The 18585-nt window shown below is 46.0% G+C and overlaps 1 protein-coding gene across 2 annotated transcripts in view; it reads right to left on the minus strand.

Moving 5' to 3' along the window:
* Window positions 1-4096: 4096 nt before the first annotated feature.
* The window catches only part of LOC145339834 (protein piccolo-like), a 57039-nt gene continuing 42550 nt past the window's right edge, over window positions 4097-18585 (minus strand). For both annotated transcript variants that reach the window (XM_080184366.1, XM_080184367.1), the window contains exon 4: window positions 4097-4486. In XM_080184366.1, coding sequence (XP_080040492.1) covers window positions 4313-4486 — 174 coding nt within the window. In that variant the 3' untranslated portion in view covers window positions 4097-4312. The remainder of the gene's footprint in view (window positions 4487-18585) is intronic.

Genomic DNA, 18585 nt, shown 5'->3' on the forward strand with positions numbered 1-18585 from the left:
CCCCGTACGAATCATCCGGGACGACGGATGCCGTAAAATCCCCCGATCTGTCTCGGCGTTCACGTCGCAGGACATAATAACACAAGAGTACGTAAGGAGCGAAGGCAATGCCTAACATCGGGGGCACGAGGAGGACATTTTGAACTCACGCAGACGGGGGGCTCTCAATTCTTTTAGAGTCTGTGAACCGATGACTCCTTAAAATCCATAAAATGTGCAGAGTACAACATGACTATCTCTGTGATGAGGCCAGTCAAGTTGAGACAGGAACGGGCATGTACTCCCAAAAATAGGAAAGTGTGGGAATGGGGTCAGGTACCCCAGAATTGGGACCCACTCACCATTTTTAAAGGTGAACGATTTTTAACTTGGGAGAAATTTTGGGCTAATATATCTTGTCAACTCCCCAACGTGTTATTCCTCTGTTTGATGTACCTGCGGCCAGCAACAAGTGTCCACCCAGCAGCAACATCTAGCCTATTCAATGTAATTCAAAAGACCTCGGCCCGTATTTTTGCAATTGTGTGAAAGGGCAGGGACGCAAGGAACCAGCAGTGCGTCAGAGGCAACTTGCAGGTGGGTCAGAATACAATTAAAAGATTTTAGACGTTCCGGCAAAAAAGTTGCGTATAGCGTATCTAGAATCAAATATTTTCAACAGATGTTCGTCTACAGATCGATATCCTGAGAGTTCTCACCCGTTTCGCGTGACGGGAGTCGAGCGCTTCGCTCTTCGTTCTCTTTGGACACCCGAGCAGTACTCACTTTTCCAGGCCTCTCTGCCCCTGATTGGATGGTGAATGCAGTGGCGACTGCCCGAATCGGCCATCTCCGGGAAATTAATCCAGAAACAATTTGGGACTGGGATTTGGAAATGGCCTGAAATCGGGTTTCTCGTTTCCACAGAAAATTCAGCTCGACGGTCCAGAGATTCCCCTGCAGATGCTGCCAGAGCAGCTGGCCGTTGCCAGTACTTTTAAACCCTGATTAATAAGTTCTCGGGTAATCAGACGAAGAATAGACTTTATTGTTTTTTTCTCTATTTAATTGTGAGCCTTTTATACAGCACAGTTCGTCTCTAGTATTCCTAGAAACCACCTGTATACAATCACAAAACTATGACGTCATGATCTTTACATAGAATAAGATTTCAGACAGATTTACAGGCAGTATTTTTACAGGAATCATGAGGAACAATTCTCTTTATTTATACAACGTTCATATTGATTCCGGAGAATCTGAAAGCGATGAGAAATAATCGATTGATTCAAAAATTGAAGATTTGGGCCACACGCAAAACATGCAACATCTACAAATGGATTCCGAGTGTGGTAATACATGACTTTTTTTTTTCAAAATCAGGAACGACTGCGGTTTATTTTCATAAATTAAAGAACAGGTTTGCTGTACAGGTATCGAAAGGTTGACAGCACAAAGCGATTCAGCCATCACTGAACACCTGCGACAGTTAATACCCTATAGCTTCTGGTGGATTTTTTAAAATGTTTCTTTTCTTCTTTTTAAAGTATTTTTTCCAGACAACCAGTACATTGTTCACATTCGCATGCTGAATGTCAGACCAAAAAAATTGCAAAACTTGCTGTAGAAAAGAAGTTATATTTACATGGTACAAAGGGACTACTTTATTCGCATCAGACACGTGTTTTATTCATACTTAAGACAATAGGACACTCATCCATCAGGTAGGGTCGAATGGGTTTAGGATTCACTAAAACAGACAGCGAACTGCATCGATGCAACAATATGCCATTAAAAAAGTGCCCTTTCTGCAGGTCGACATAGGCTGTATTTCAAAGTATTTAAATATAATTCCTATAGTTTTGTTCCCAACGGCACTAACAAATTATTTCAAGAAAGATTTTTGTCAAAAGTCCAATAAATTTGAGGCTATTCTCAAAAAATCAAAACCAGAAGCATTAAAAACAGATTCCAGATTCTTGAATCAGATTAACATCTTTAAACAAAGGCGAGTAAAGTTATATTTCTGCTTTTAAACTAATCCCTGCTTCGCTCCGACTTTTATTCAAACAGGAATGTATTCGTGCTGTTAATTTTAAATTTTTTCCATTTTTGTCCTCTCGGTTAGAAATAAAAGAATTATTTTAAAGATAATTTCAGAAATGTAACCTCGGGACGCGCACGAAGGTCACGCTTGTCCTAAACCCGGAAATTTCGACAGCTTTCTGCGATTCATTCCCGTTGACGTTACAGCAAGAACCCACATCAAGAACGGTGATATTTATAAATGACCTCGAGGACGTCTCGTGGAATTACAGTCACCGTTTACGTTTCGACCGTCTTTTCGTTTCCTACTTTGTATAAATTATATATTTTTAAGTTAAATGTCGCAAATCTGGATTGAAAAGTGTTGGCTGGCAACAAAAATCCTAAGAAATATTTATGTTACGATTCTAGTTCTAAAAAGTCCCCTCGATAAAAGTTATGCCGTGCGTGACAGACGTTTATCGTCTTTTACACGTAATATACACTGGGTGGGGATGTTAAAACTAGGCAGGCAGTGAGGTGCGGGACAAAATCTTATTGAGACTTTATTGTTGCGATTTGCTTTTTTTACTTTGACATAAAGCCTGTGTAGGCAAACAAATGGCATATCTCGATGGATTATAAAGGAAACTTCCCTGGTAACTGATTAATCTATTTACCGGCCACCATTTTTATTACAGAATAAATGTAATATAGTGTCAGCACAACCTTTCCACTGTGAATACTGTACACTGCATTAGAATGCAACGTGATAAGAAAACATGTACACGATGTGCTTTTACTCACCTTTATCTCAACTCCTTGTCATTTTTTGTTTAATAAATGCACCCACAATTTGTAATCTGTTTTGCATAGAGTACCTCCAGTCAAGTACGTATACATGTATTTACGTATAGAACGACAGAACTGACCGTACACATTTTGGAGGAATATTCCAAATACTTTACTGAATAATTTGTCTTCAGGATTAACGGTTTCTTCTTGTACTTCTCTCCTCCTCACATATATACAGAATTTGATTTATATACGCTCAGTCATACCAAACGACAATGTAATTTAAGTAAACATTCATGGCTACAATAGTAGGAAAAATAAATCGAACATGCGCGTGTCCTCAGCAAGCCCTCTGAAACTATTAGCGAGTAATGAATGCAAAATAAAATTGGCCCTTTTTTGCAGAAGATACGTTAACTCTCTGCTAAACGGTGACGAATAAAGTCTTCCAGCGTGCTATACATACTGGAACTATCGAGGTGGACCTTCGCTAAGTGTGAATGTCTCTGATAATATACTGACACCACTTCATCGCTCAAAGTCCACACGTCTGCAGGTTAGCAGATCTTTCACCTCGACCAATAGATAGTTTTAAAAAATGGGTGAAATTCTGGGAAGAAAGCAAGAAGCCCGGTGTAGGAATTAATGGTTCAGAAAATGCCAAATTTAAAAATAAATTGCGATTACCTCCAAGTCTCCTGCCAGACAATTATTTTTCCTATAATTTAGATTATCTCCACAATTTGAAACAAAACCTGCCTTCTACGTATTGATGAACCGGTACTTTTTTGCATATGAATCATACTTATAGTCCTTCACCTGAGTATGTCACAGATTTATAATCATCCACACAAAATCTTCAACAGTACGTAAAGTACGAATGTCGCGAGTCTACGTTCGGCCTCAGCAGAAAAAGGGTCTGAAATGCATGTCTGCGATTCACAAAATTTTTATCTCGCTCCTCCAGTAACCTGATTTGTTATAAAGCGACAGAAGACCGATTTTCTTTTTATTTCAAAGCTATCGCTTGCGAACGATACAATTCATTGGAATCTTTTCTTACGTCGTTATTACTGCAAATTTGTGTAAATTATTGAACGTCAGAAAGTACATTTTCACTTCTTTAATTTGGCTAATACACGGTAGAATGTGTGGCGTGGTTACGTTAACTCACCGATTAGGGCTCGTTGTCCCTTTACACCACACGTAGGATCAAATTCCGTGACCGGATCTCATTTGTTTCGATATATTGAATACGTCAGCACCTGTTACTCCTCTTAGTATTTTAGTTTCTTATACACATTGAGAACAGTGAATATATTACAGCCTGGTTTATTCCTTTTAAATGCTGTCATTCTGAGCCATGTAAGACTGAACTATACAAACCTTGGTGAGGCGTGATAGCTACAGTCCAAACAGATGGGGACAAATTTATTTTGGCCTTCTTGAAGAACCTAGCTATACAAAAAGACAATCAAAGATCCAGATTTATGCTTTCCACGTGATGACGGTGTCAATTTTGCAGATTAAAGCCAGGTGCGGCTCCTCGCTGACTTTCTGTTGAGCTGACTAACAATTTGTGCCAGTTCGCTATTCTCTTCCTTAGATCTACTTTGTCGAGCCAGATGTACGCTTCGCCAATCAGTGTCTTCCTCATGAACTTCCCACCGTTCGAGATTAACAAAATCTAAAGCAGAAAAATCAACTGGTTAAAGCTGTCTTGTTGGACTATCCGTGTTACGGGTTATTAAATGCATTCTACCGGCAGGCTGCACGAGCATATTCTTAAGAATAGATTCTCAAGTGTTGCTGCCTCCAATTCAGTTGAGACGATTCAAAGTTCTAATCTTCAAATGACTTAGAGAAATTATATTTTGATGGAAGAACGCAAAACCCACCCATTGAGTCAACAGTCCGTTGCCAAAATCATTTTGTTTTAGTTTGTACCGCACTCAACACTGGAATTAGAGGAGCAAGGATTCAACAAGTTTCTACGCACCATTTTCCGACAGTTTCACAATCCAGAAAACCAAATAAAAGAGGAACGTTATATAGAAAAGCTGTCGGTCAATAAATAAACAGGATACACCGATAATATTTAGCTCACTTTCTTTAATCGAAGAAGTTTTCAATTTCTCGGCGAACCTCCCAAATATAATTTCAATGAAACTTGCCCGGAGAACAGCAACTTTCAGGGATCTACGCGCACGTACGCCGAGATCTCTCTGTTCGTCGACGCTACCGAGAGGCCTTCCGTTAGCCCTATATTCTGTACTCCTGTTACTCTTTCCAAAATGAATCACCTCACACTTTTCCGTATTAAACGCCATTGCCACCTCTCGGCCCAGCTCTGCAGCTTATCTACGTCCCTCTGCAAACCGTAACGTCCGTCCTCGCTGTCTACGATTCCTCTGACTTTAGTGTCGTCCGCAAATTTACTAATCCATCCTTCTACGTCCTCATCTAGGTCACTTATAAAAATGACAAACAGCAGTGGCCCCAAAACAGATCCCACCGGTACACCACTAGTAACTGAACTCCAGGTTGAATATTTCCCATCAACCGCCACCCTCTGTCTTCTATCAGCTAGCCAATTCCTGATCCAAACTGCTAAATCACCCTCAATCCCATGCATCTGTATTTTCTGCACTAGCCTACCGTGGGGAACCTTATCAAACGCTTTGCTAAAATCTATATACACCACGTCAACTGCTTTACCCTCATCCACCTCTTTGGTCACCTTTCTCCTCCGTAGGTGACCAAGAGAAAGGAGCCAGGCGATGTGGACGGAACAAGCTGAATGGCCTCAAGGTTCAACGATGATTCACTGTAAGCCTTCCTCCAGGCAGGGGAAACCCAGCTTTCCGATGGAAAAATAAAACTTTTCTGCTTAACCAAAGCAGCCTGAATGGAGGCAGCAGAGGGCAGTAGGGTTGGGGTCAACAGGAGAGCCTGGACGCAATGTATAGAGAGGATCAAAGATCTTTTAAGACTTGCAATTTTCCTATTTTGATTCTAAGTGCTGAATCTGGGCACAATTCAGATCCGACTTGGAAATCTGCTCGCAGGCTCACCGATACACACTCAGCCTGAAAAAAAATTCGTGAGTCTGAATCGCGCTGCGGCCAGGGCGTGTCGCATCCGAAAAGATGCAGCTCCGATCGGAGCTCTGAACTGCGTGTGTCGCATCGCTCCTGGGCCACAAAAAGTGGATAAAGTGGCCTCGGAGCGAAAAGCAGGAATGAAAGCCCTCACAGACATTGCCCCACTCCCACGCTGTAACTGTCCCCCTTATCAATCCACCCCCCTGCTAATCACATCGATCGCAACTCACTGCCCCTCCTCCTCCTCCTCCTCCTCCCTCCCCCCGCAATGATCGCCCACAGAGCCACAGTGGACAGAACTTCCACCTCCCCACCCACCCACCCCCGTCTTGCCCCCACCAGAGAATGATCTGACCTCCCTCTGTCCTCCCCCCTGCCCATCAGAGATGCATCTGACATGGCTCCTCCCACCTCCCCGCCAGAGAACGATCGGGCCAACCTCCCCGTCTCCACCGCCTGCCCCACAACCACCGAACTGAGTCAGAGAGCCACTGGAAGCTCTGAACTCGGTCGACAAAACGGTTGACGAAGGACGAGCCGTGGATGTCGTCTATATGGATTTCAGGAAGGCGTTTGACAATGTCCCTCGTGGCAGGTCGGTGAAAAAGGTTAAGGCTCACGGGATACAAGGACAGGTGGCTAGATGGATTGAGAACTGGCTTGGTAACAGGAGACGGAAGGTAGCAGTGGAAGAGTCTTTTTCTAGCTGGAGGTCTGTGACTAGTGGCGTGCCGCAGGGCTCCGTACTGGGACCTCTGCTATTTGTAACATATACAAACGATTTGGAAGAGGGAGTAACTGGTGCGATCGGCAAATTTGCAGATGACGCAAAGATGGCCGGACTCGCTGATACCGACGAATAGTGTCGGACAATACAGCAGGATATAGATAGGCTGGAAAATTGGGCGGTGAAATGGCAGATGGAAATTAATCTAGATAAATGCGAGGTGATGCATTTTGGAAGAAATAACGTAGGGGGGAGTTATACAATAAATGGTAGGAATGTTAACAGTATAGAAACACAGAGGGACCTGGGTGTGCAAGTTCACAAGTCTTTGAAGGGGGCAGTACAGGTGGAGAAGGTGGTGAAGAAGGCAGATGGTACGCTTGCCTTTATAGGAAGAGGTATAGAGTATAAAAGCTGGCGTCTACTGTCGCAGTTGTATAGAACGTGGGTTAGACCACACTTGGAGTACTGCGTCCGGTTCAGGCCGCCGCACTACCGGAAGGACGTCGAGACCTCGGAGAGAGTGCAGAGGAGGTTTACCAGGATGCTGCCTGGTATGGAAGGTCTTAGTTATGAGGAGAGATTGGGCAAATTGGGGTTGTTCTCCCTGGAAAGACGGAGAATGAGGGGAGACCTAATAGAGGTGTATAAGATTATGAAGGGTGTAGATAGAGTGAACAGTGGGAAGCTTTTTCCCAGGTTGGATATGAAAATCACGAGGGGTCACGGGCTTAGGGTTAGAGGGGCGAAGTATAATTCAGATGTTAGAGGGAGGTTTTTCACACAGAGGGTTGTGGGGGCCTGGAACGCACTGCCAAGTAGGCTGGTGGAGGCAGGCACGCTAGAGTTGTTTAAGGCTTATCCGGACAGGCACATGAGCAGACTAGAGATGAAGGGATACAAAAGAATGTTCTAGTTAAGGATCAAGAGCCTCAGGACTTTCCTGGGAATCAATAGATTCCTACGGGCCGTCCGATATATTTTACGGCTCACCTGACTCTCGCGTCGGAGCTACTGGGGATCTCGTGTGAATGTCTGTACGGGCTGCGTATGTTTATCGATGTCTCTTTTTTATATCCGCAGGCGATTCGGTCCGCCTCGTTGGCCAACAAGGGGCATACACGCGGTGGGTCGTGCGAGGGCTGCTCTTGGATGTTGCTTCGAGAGTCGCCTCGTGCTTCACGTCGTCAGTGTACGCTTAAACTGGACCGATTGACGGGCAGCACGACAACTCGGTGACTATCTCTGTTCGCTGTACAGTTACGGGGACCCGGGTCGCGTCTCCGGCTTGGGTCGGCGTCTGTGGGAGTTTGCGCGTTCTCCCCGTGCTTGTGTGGGTTTTCTCCGGGTGCTCCGGTTTCCTCCCACACCCCAAAAACGTGCTTTTAGGCTGATTGGTGTTAATAAATTGTCCCTAAATTAGACCTCCCTTAAACTGGCGTTCATACGATTCTCTAAATTTGCACCCCTTTATTGTGGAGTCCAAGAGATGTAGACAAAAATCGTAGGTAGAAGGAGGATTGGAATGAGGCACTCGCTGAGTGTTAAAACGGGCAGCGCGGGCTAGTAGGGGCGAAGGGCCTGTTTCCTGTGCCGTGTCGTTCTTTGTTTTTTGAACTTATTTTTTCAGAAGCCGGAGCACCCGAAACAGACCTTTGCCGAGCAGGTCGATTTCGTATTGAATCCGGAATGGCGAACGTGATGGCAAAGGGGGAAATGCTAGTAAAGTTGGGCTGGCCGCCCGTTAATTCAATTTAAATATATGCAAATACATTTAAATCGCCGTCGCACCCGTCGCGGGCGTGAATCGTATCATCTGAAGACGGGCGCTCACAATGGTAAAATCAGGCCCGTAGACTCATTTGATGTTTCAAGTGCTCGTCCAAATATTTTTTTAAAGGTAATAAGGTTTCTGGTCTCCCTTACCTTCCCAAACGCTGCATTCCAAATTCCCACCACGCTCAGAGTGAAACACGTTCTTTCAAACTCTCTCAGAATCTCCTGCCCCTTACTGTAAAACTATGCCTCCTCACGATCGACGCCTCAACCGAGTGGAACGGCTGTTCCCGACACACCCTGTCCGTGCCCCTCGTAAGCTTATACGCCTCAACCGCGAGCGGCACGGCGGCAAAGAGATTAGCGCTGCCGTCTCACGACACCGGGGATCCGGACTCAATTCCAGCTTCGGGTGACTGACCGTGCGGAGTTCGAACAAAAGAGCGCAGCGGAACGTCGCCTGGTCTCGAGGGTGTCGGCTATGAATAGCGGGCGAATAAACTAGGATTGTTTTCACCAGAAAGACGGAAGCCGACGGGAGATCTGATAGAGGTCTACAAAATTGTGAGAGGCTTAGACAGGGTGGATGGTCAGAAGCTTTTTTCCATACTTTTCTTCTGGATGTTCTGGTTTCCTCCCGCAGTCCAAAAGTATGTGGGTTAAGTTGATTGGCCACGGTAAATTGCTCCTTAGAATGGGATGGACTGGTAGGGTAAATATGTGGGGTTACAGAGTAAAGGCCTGGGTGGGATTGTTGTCACTGCACTCTGGATGGGCTGAATGGCCTCCTTCTGCATTGCGGGATTCTATAATTAAATGTCCCTCCGTAGCCTTCCCTGTTCTAAAAAAAAAATTCCTATCCGGTCCCTCCTTATAGCTTAAATGCTCCGTCCCAGGCAACGTTCGAATGATTCTTTTCTGTATCCCCTCTAATGAAAGCAAATGTCCCATATGCCTTCCTAAATATCCTATTCACCTGCTCTGCTGCCTTCAGAGATCCACGAGTAAATATTTCAAGATCCATCTTTTCCTTTGAGCTTCCAACTGTCCCGCCATTCATTTAATACCCCCTTATCTCGTTACTTCTTCCAAAGTACCATCTTCAATCGCTCTGCCGATCAGACCGTCAATCTATATGTTCCCGTAATATTCATCTTCACTATTAACCGCCCTACCGATCTTCTGTAATCTGTCAACCTGCTTATTAATCTCTCCATTTTAACAATTTATTAATCTCCCAACATTATTATCTATATCATTTATGTATAGAACAAACAATAAGTGTCCCATTTTTGAAGCCACTGGATACTGGCTTCCATTCGCTCAAACAGCCTTTTACCCGTTACCCTTTGTGTCCTATCTCTATGCCAGTTTCTGATCCATCTCGCCAAGTTTCCCGGAATTTGACGTGCTTTAATTTTCTCAATCGGTCTCCCGCGTTGGACCTTTTTTTTCATTCATTTGTGGAACGTGGGCATTGCTGGCTGATTGGCATTTATTGCCTTTCCCAGTTGCCTTTGGAAGGCAGTTGAGAGTCAACTGTATTGCTGTGGATCTGGAGTCACACGTAGGCCAGACCAGGTAAGGGTGGCAGATTTCCTTCCCTAAAGGACATTAGTGATCCAGATGGGTTTTCCTGACAATCAGCAGCAGCTTCACGGTCGTCTGTAAATTCTTAATTCCAAATTTTTTTATCGAATTCAAATTTCACCATCTGGCACGGCAGGATTCAAACCTGGGCCCCCGGGACAGTAGCTGAGCTTCTGGATTAATAGTCTAGCGATAATACCACTAGGTCGTCAAAGCCTTCGCTAAAATCCACATTAACTATATCACCTTACGAGCCCGGTTGAGTTCTTTGAAAATGTGACTAAACACATACACGAACGAAGAGCGGTAGATATGGTTTATATGGACTTCAGCGAGGCGTTCGAAAAGGTCAAGACTTCTGGAGAAAGTGAGAGAGCGTGGGATCCGAGGGGCTGTCGCCTTGTGGATCCAGAACTGGCTTGCCCGCAGAAGGTAGAGAGTGGTTGTTTTTCTGCATGGAGGTCAGCCACCACTGGAGTGCCCCAGGGATCTGTTCTGGAACCCTTGCCGTTTGTAATTTTCATAAATGACCTGGATGAGGAAGTGGAGGGATTCGTCGGTAAGTTTGCCGACGACACGAAGGTCGGTGGTGTTGTGGATAGTTTGGAGGGATGTCAGAAGTTGCAGTGTGACGTAGATAGAACATAGAACATAGAACATTACAGCGCAGAACAGGCCCTTCGGCCCACGATGTTGCGCCGACCAGTTAAAAAAAAACAACAACAATGACCCACTAACCTAAACCAATCCCTTTTCGTCCATAAACCTGTCCACAGACCTCTTAAACGCCCCCAAACTAGGCGCATTTACAACTGCAGCAGGCAGGGCATTCCAATCCCTCACCACCCTCTGGGTAAAGAACCTACCCCTGACATCAGTCCTATAACTACCCCCCCTTAGTTTAAAGCACCCCTCGTGCTAGATTTTTCCATCAGAGGAAAAAGGCTATCACTATCCACCCTATCTAAACCTCTAATCATCTTATATGTTTCAATAAGATCCCCTCTTAGCCGCCTTCTTTCCAGCGAAAACAACCCCAAATCCCTCAGCCTCTCCTCATAGGATCTCCCCTCCATACCAGGCAACATCCTGGTAAACCTCCTCTGCACCCTCTCCAAAGCCTCCACATCCTTCCTGTAATGTGGGGACCAGAACTGCACACAATACTCCAAGTGCGGCCGCACCAGAGTTGTGTACAGTTGCAACATAACGCTACGACTCCTAAATTCAATCCCCCTACCAATAAACGCCAAGACACTGTATGCCTTCTTAACAACTTTATCTACTTGATTCCCAACTTTCAGGGATCTATGTACACATACACCTAGATCCCTCTGCTCCTCCACACTATTCAAAGTCTTCCCGTTAGCCCTATACTCAACACATCTGTTATTCCTACCAAAGTGAATTACCTCACATTTCTCTGCATTAAACTCCATCCGCCACCTCTCGGCCCAGCTCTGCAACCTGTCTAAGTCTTCCTGCAAACTATGACACCCTTCCTCACTATCTACCACACCTCCGACTTTGGTGTCATCAGCAAAGACTGATAGGATGCAAGACTGGGTGGAGGAGTGGCAGATGGACTTCAACCCAGATAAGTGCGTGGTGATTCACGTTGGAAGGTCAAATGGGATGACGGAATATAATATCAAGGGTAAGACTCTTAGCAGTGGGGAAGATCAGAAGGATCTTAGGGTCCGGGTTCATAGGACGCTCAAAGCGGCTTCGCAGGTAGAGGATGTGGTTAAGAAGGCGGACGGTGTACTGGCCTTCGTCAATCGAGGAATTGAGTTTAGGAGTCGGGAGACAATGCTGCAGCTTTGTAAGATCCTGGTCAGACTCCGCTTGGAGTACTGCGTTCAGTTCTGGTCGCCTCATTACAGGAAGGACGTGGAAGCTATTGAAAGGCTGCAGAGGAGATTTACAAGGACGTTGTCTGGATTGGGTGGCATGCCTTATGAGGATAGGTCGAGAGAGCTCGGTCTTTTCTCCTTAGAGAGGTGAAAGATGAGAGCTGACCTGATAGAGGTGTATAAGATGTTGAGAGGTATTGATCGAGTGGATTCTCAGAGGCTTTTTCCCAGGGCTGAAATGGCTGCCACGAGAGGATGCAGGTTTAGGGTGCTGGGGAGTAGGAACAGAGGAGATGTCAGGGGTAAGTTATTCATTCAGGGGGTGGTGGGTGCGTGGAATCGGCTGCCGTCGGTGGTGGCGGAAGAGGATTCGATAGGGTCTTTTAAGGGACTTTTGGATAAATACGTGGGACTTAGTAAGATAGAGGGTTTTTGGTAACCCTAATAGTTAGGGACGTGTTCGGTGCGACTTGTGGGCCGAAATGCCTGTTTGCGCTGTAGTTTTTTTCTACGTTCTAACAACCTACCATGTGGTACCTCGCTAAAGTCTATACAGACAACATCAACTGCACTGCTCTTATCTACTTTCTTCGTTACCCCTTCGAAAAGCTCAATCAGGTCTTCAAACGCAGAAAAGAGTAATATCTCACTTTGCATATAGCTTTACTCGGGTGGAAGGTTGTGTCTTTACGTCAAGCAGAATAACCACATCGTTCCCTTTTTTGTTTCCTCTACATCAACTGCCTGCAAACGTTGGCCTCTGAGGAGGAAAGGAAAGTCTTGGAGAGTATGATGACGCATCTTCTCCCTCTCAGCAAGCTCCAGTGCCAACACTGGCACCTCAGCAGGGAATTGTGCCTTAGAGCTTGGGTGAGAACACAATCTGGTGAAGGCACTTCACAATCACACAAGCAGCCGCTAGAGACTCCCGTGATACAGGCCTCAGAAAGCCAAAGGATGTTCAAGGTGACCCAGAGACAGAGTCCGAGTCAAACGATGACCCTTCCGACGTGAATATTAACCTTAACTAGGAGACCGAATAGGCCCTCGTCTGTTTGGCAGCAGACGCTGGACATCCGGATATCTACGAGTGCAGGTTCATATCTCCTTAAAGATGGAGTCACAGATGGACAGAGTGTTGAAGAAAGCATTTAGCGTGCTTGGTTTCATTGGTCAGAACACTGAATACAGAAATTGGGACATCTTGAAGTTGTACAAGACATTGGTTAGACCACACTTGGAATATTGTGTACAGTTCTAGTCACCCTCTTATAGAAAGGAAATTATTAAACTAGAAAGAGTGTCAAAGAGATTTACCAGGATGCTACCAAGACTTGACGTTTGAGTTATAAGGAGAGGCTGGATAGACCAAAGAACAAAGAACAGGACAGACCTCCAAGCCTGTGCCGATCACATTGTCCTTTCCAGATCAAACGCTTATGTCCCTCTATTCCTTGTCCGTATGCCTATCAAAATAAGTCTTAAATGTCGCTAATGTAACTGCCTCGACCACCACACTCCAGGCACCTACCTCCCTCTGTGTAAAAAACTTCGTAAAAAGTCTGACAACACCAGGTTTTAGTCCAACCTATTTATTTGATAATATACTCGCAAGCTTTCGGGTTAGCCCCTTCGTCAGGTGAAGGGGCTAACCCGAAAGCTTGCGAGTATATTATCAAATAAATAGGTTGGACTAAAACCTGGTGTTGTCAGACTTTTTACTGTGTTTACGCCAGTCCAACGCCGGCATACCCACATCATAAAGAACTTCGCCCGCACGTCTCCAGCGAACTTCCCGTCTTATCTTGAACTTGTACCCCCTTTAATTATCATTTCTGCCTGGGAAAAAGCTTCCGACTGTTCACTCTATCCGTATCTCTCATAATTTTATGAACTTATATCAGGTCAGATTTGTCTGTCAACCTTTGTCTGTCCAAGGTGAACATAAGAACATAAAAAATAGGAGCAGGAGTAGGCCATCTAGCCCCTCGAGCCTGCCCCACCATTCGATAGGATCACCGCTGATCTGATAGTGGGTTCAGTTCCACTTACCCGCCTGGTCCCTGTAACCCTTAATTCCCTTATTGGTTAAAAATCTATCCATCTGTTACTTAAACACATTTAACGAGGTAGCCTCTGTTGCTTCATTGGGCAGAGAATTCCAAAGGTTCACTAACCTCTGGGAGAAGAAGTTCCTCCTCAACTCTGTTCTAAGACTGTGCCCCCTAGTTCTTTTTCCATTGTAAGTGGAAGTAACCTCACTGCTTCTACCCTTCATTATCTTACATGTCTCCATAAGATCTCCCCTCAACCTTCTAAATTCCAATGAGTATAGGCCCAGTCTACTCAATCTCTCCTCATAAGCTAACCCCCTCGTAGAACATAGAAAACTAAAGTACAAACAGGCCCTTCGGCCCACAAGTTGCACTGATCGTATCCCTACCTACCGGGCCCATCTATAACCCTCAATCCCATTAAATCCCACGTACTCATCCAGAAGCCTCTTAAAAGACTCTAATCGGTTCGCCTCCGCCACCGCCGACGGCAGCCGATTCCACTCGCCCGCCACCCTCGGTGAAGATCCTACCCCTGACGTCTCCTCTGTAACTACTCCCCGGCACCTTAAACCGGTGTCCTCTCGTAGCGACCGTTTCAGCCCTAGGAAATAGCCTCTGAGAATCCACCCGATCTGTACCCCTCAACATCTTATAAACCTCTATCGGGTCGCTCTCATTCTTCGTCTCTCTGGGGAGAAAAGATCTAGCTCCCTCAACCTATCCTCATAAGGCGTGCCACCCGATCCAGGCAACGTCCTTGTAAATCTCCTCTGCACCCTTTCAATAGCTTCCACATTTTTCTTGTAATGAGATGACCGGAACTGCGCACAGTACTCCAAGCGGGGACCGACTAGGGTCTTATAAAGCTGCAGCGTTATCTCCCGACTCCTAAACTCGATCCCGGAATCAACCTGGTGAACCTTCTTTGTACCCCCTCCGAAGCTAATATAGCCTTTCGTAAATAAGGGGACCAAAATTGTACACGGTTCTCTAGTTGCGGCCTCACCAGTACCCTGTACAGTTGCAGCGAGACCTCCCTGCTTTTATACTCCATCCCTCTCGCGATAAAGGCCAACATTCCATTCGCCTTCCTGATCACCTGCTGCACCTGCATACTGAGTTTTTGTGATTCATGCACAAGGACCCCCAGGTCCCTCTGCACAGTAGCACGTTGTAATTTTTCACCGTTTAAATAATAGTCCATTTTACTATAATTCCTTCCAAAGTGGATAACCTCATACTTCCCGACGTTACACTCCATCTGCCAGATCCTTGCCCGCTCGCTTAGCCTATCCAAATCTCGATACGATCCCAGTTTATTCAATCTCTCGTAGCTCATATCCTCCATACCAGGCAACATCCTGTAAACCTTTTCTGTACTCTCTCCAAACTCTCCACGTCCTTCTGATAATACGGTGACCGCAATCAGACACGATATTCCAAATGTGGCTTAACCGACGTTTTACGCAATTGTAACATAATTTACCGACTTTTACGCTCGATGCCTCGTCTGATGAAGGCAAGCAAATGCTTTATTCGCCACCTTTTCCACCTGTGGTGCCACTTTTAAGGATCTATGGATCTGTATGGATCTTGAATGGGAGGGGAACTAGTGTCTTAGTGGGGAGGTTAGCTGGGGTGTTTAGGAATGGTTTAAACTAATGGGGGTGGGGGGGATGTGGCTGGGATAGAGTCGGGTGAAAGGAAAATTATCAGGGAGGAGGAGGTTCTGAGGGACACTCGTGAGTCGAACTGTGTCTGTTTCAATGCTAGGAGTGTGACAGGAAAAACGGATGAGCTTAGGGCCTTGATGTTTGTGAGGAAGTTAGATGTGGTGGCTGTAACGGAGACGTGGTTACGAGAAGGGCAGGACTGGCAGCTGAATGTTCCTGGGTATAAGTGTTTTAGGTGTGACAGAGGAGGGTTGAAGACAGGTGGAGGAGTGGCACTGTTAGTAAAGGAAAACATCACAGTAGTGCAGAGGGAGGACAATATGGAAGAGATAGGGATTGATTTGCTGTGGGTGGAGTTGAGGAATAAAAAGGGAGAGATTACATTGCTAGGGGTATACTATAGGCCACCCAACAGCCCGAGATCAGTGGAGGAAGGCATTTGCAGGGGCATTTTGGATAGGTGCGGGAAGAATAGGGTGGTTGTAGTGGGTGACTTTAATCTTCCTGGAGTGAATTGGAGGGGGCCTAGAGCTGGGGGTACGGAGGGAGAGGAGTTTGTGAGATGTGTTTTGGAAGGGTCTCTAGAGCAGTATGTAACTAGCCCGACTAGGGAAGGGGCTATACTGGATTTAGTGTTGGGTAATGAGCCGGGGTGGGTGGCCGAGGTAGAGGTAGGCAAACATGTGGCTAACAGTGACCACAAGTCCGTCTACTTTAGGATAAAAATGGAAAGGGACGAGTGCCGGCCGAACGGGAGTGTGCTGAACTGGGGAAAGGTGAACTATAGCCGATTAGAAGGGAGCTGCAGGACACTGATCGGGAGGGACTGTTAGCTGGCAAGTCCACGGTTGGCAAGTGGGAGGCTTTTAAGGGCAAAGTGAAAATGCTGCAGGAAAGGTATGTTCCAGTGAAGTGGAAGGATGGGAAAGGTAGGATTAGAGAGCCGTGGATTACAGAGGGTATCGAAGACTTGGTCAGGAAGAAGAGGGAGGCGTATGTTAGGTCGAAACGACTGGGTACGGAGAGTGCGCTGGAGGAATATAGAGAGAGTAGGAGGGAGCTAAAAAGGGGAATTAGAAGGGCGAAGAGAGGGCATGAAATGGCTTTGGCTGGTAGGATTAAGGAAAATCCAAAGGCATTTTATTCCTATATTAGGAGCAAGAGAGTAGTTAGAGGGAAAATTGGTCCTCTTAGGGACAAAAGTGGGGAGTTATGTATTGAGTTGGAGGGAATGGGGGAGCTCCTGAATGAATACTTTGCGTCGGTATTCACGAAGGAGAGGGGTTCGGAATCGTGCGGTCTGTTAGAGGGAGCCGTGGATCAGTTGCAGGAAATATCCATTACGAGGGAGGAAGTGCTAGGGCTTTTAGGTAGCGTAAGGACGGATAAAGCTCCGGGGCCTGATGGTATTTATCCCAGGCTGCTTAGGGAGGTGAAAGATGAAATTGCTGGACCTCTGGCGCAAATCTTTGTCTCTTCTTTGGACACAGGTGAGGTCCCAGAAGATTGGAGGGTAGCAAATGTGGTACCGCTGTTTAAAAAAGGTAGTAGGGATAACCCTGGAAATTATAGACCGGTGAGTTTGACATCGGTGGTAGGGAAATTAATGGAAAAAATACTTAGGGGTAGGGTGTATGAGCATTTGAAGCGTTGCGATCTGATTAGGGATACGCAACGTGGCTTTGTTAGAGGGAGGTCTTGCCTTACGAATCTGGTGGAATTCTTTGAGGAGGTGACAAAAACGGTTGACGATGGGAGAGCCGTTGATGTCATCTATATGGATTTCAGTAAGGCGTTTGACAAAGTCCCTCACGGTAGGCTGGTAGAAAAGGTTAAGGCGCATGGGATACGAGGTCAGGTAGCTAGGTGGATTGAGAACTGGCTGGGTAATAGGAGACAGAGGGTAGTTGTGGAGGGGACCTTGTCGGGCTGGAGGCCAGTGACCAGTGGTGTGCCGCAGGGCTCAGTACTGGGACCTCTCCTCTTTGTAGTTTACATAAACGACTTGGAAGAAAGCGTAAGTGGTGTGATCAGCAAGTTTGCGGATGACACCAAGATGGCAGGGTTGGCGGATACTGAAGTGGAATGTCAGGTGATACAACAGGATATAGATAGGTTGGTACATTGGGCAGATAGGTGGCAGATGGAATTTAATCCTGACAAATGCGAGGTGATGCATTTTGGAAGGAATAACGCAGAGAGGAGCTATGTGATAAAAGGTAGACCGATTAGGAGTATAGAAATACAGAGGGACCTGGGAGTGCAGGTTCACAAGTCTATGAAGGTTGCGACACAAGTGGAGAAGGTTGTTAGGAAGGCTTATGGAATGCTAGCCTTTATAGGAAGGGGTATAGAGTATAAAAGCTGCCGTCTAATGCTTCAGTTGTACAGAACGTTGGTTAGACCGCATTTGGAGTACTGCGTCCAGTTCTGGTCACCTTACTACCGGAAGGACGTGGAGTCTCTGGAGAGGGTGCAGAGGAAGTTTACCAGGATGTTGCCTGGCATGGAGGGACTGGGTTACGAGGAAAAGTTGGAGAAACTGGGACTTTTCTCCTTGGAAAGACGGAGATTGAGGGGGGACATGATAGAGGTATATAAGATACTGAAGGGAATAGATAGAGTCAATAGTGAGAGACTGCTCCCTAGACTGGGTACAAATACGAGAGGTCATGATTTAAGGGTGAGGGGGGAGAGGTATAATTCGGATGCGAGAGGAAGGTTCTTTACGCAGAGGGTCGTGGGGGTATGGAACGTGCTACCGAGTAGGGTGGTGGAGGCAGGAACGTTGGACTCGTTTAAGGTTCAATTAGACAGACACATGAGCAAAACGAGGATGGAGTGTTATAGTAGGGGGTATTAAATAAGGTCAGAGCCTCGGGAGACACCGGAAATGCAGACTTGTAAGTTAACGTTTTTGTCTTTTTATTCCGCAGGTGGAGGTCCACCTCGTTGTCAAACGAGGGGCATGCACACAGTGGGTCGTGCGTGGGCTGCTCTTGG

Source organism: Carcharhinus amblyrhynchos, unplaced genomic scaffold, assembly GCF_965287045.1.
Source record: "Carcharhinus amblyrhynchos unplaced genomic scaffold, sCarAmb.v2.hapA scaffold_693, whole genome shotgun sequence".
Lineage (NCBI taxonomy): Eukaryota > Metazoa > Chordata > Chondrichthyes > Carcharhiniformes > Carcharhinidae > Carcharhinus > Carcharhinus amblyrhynchos.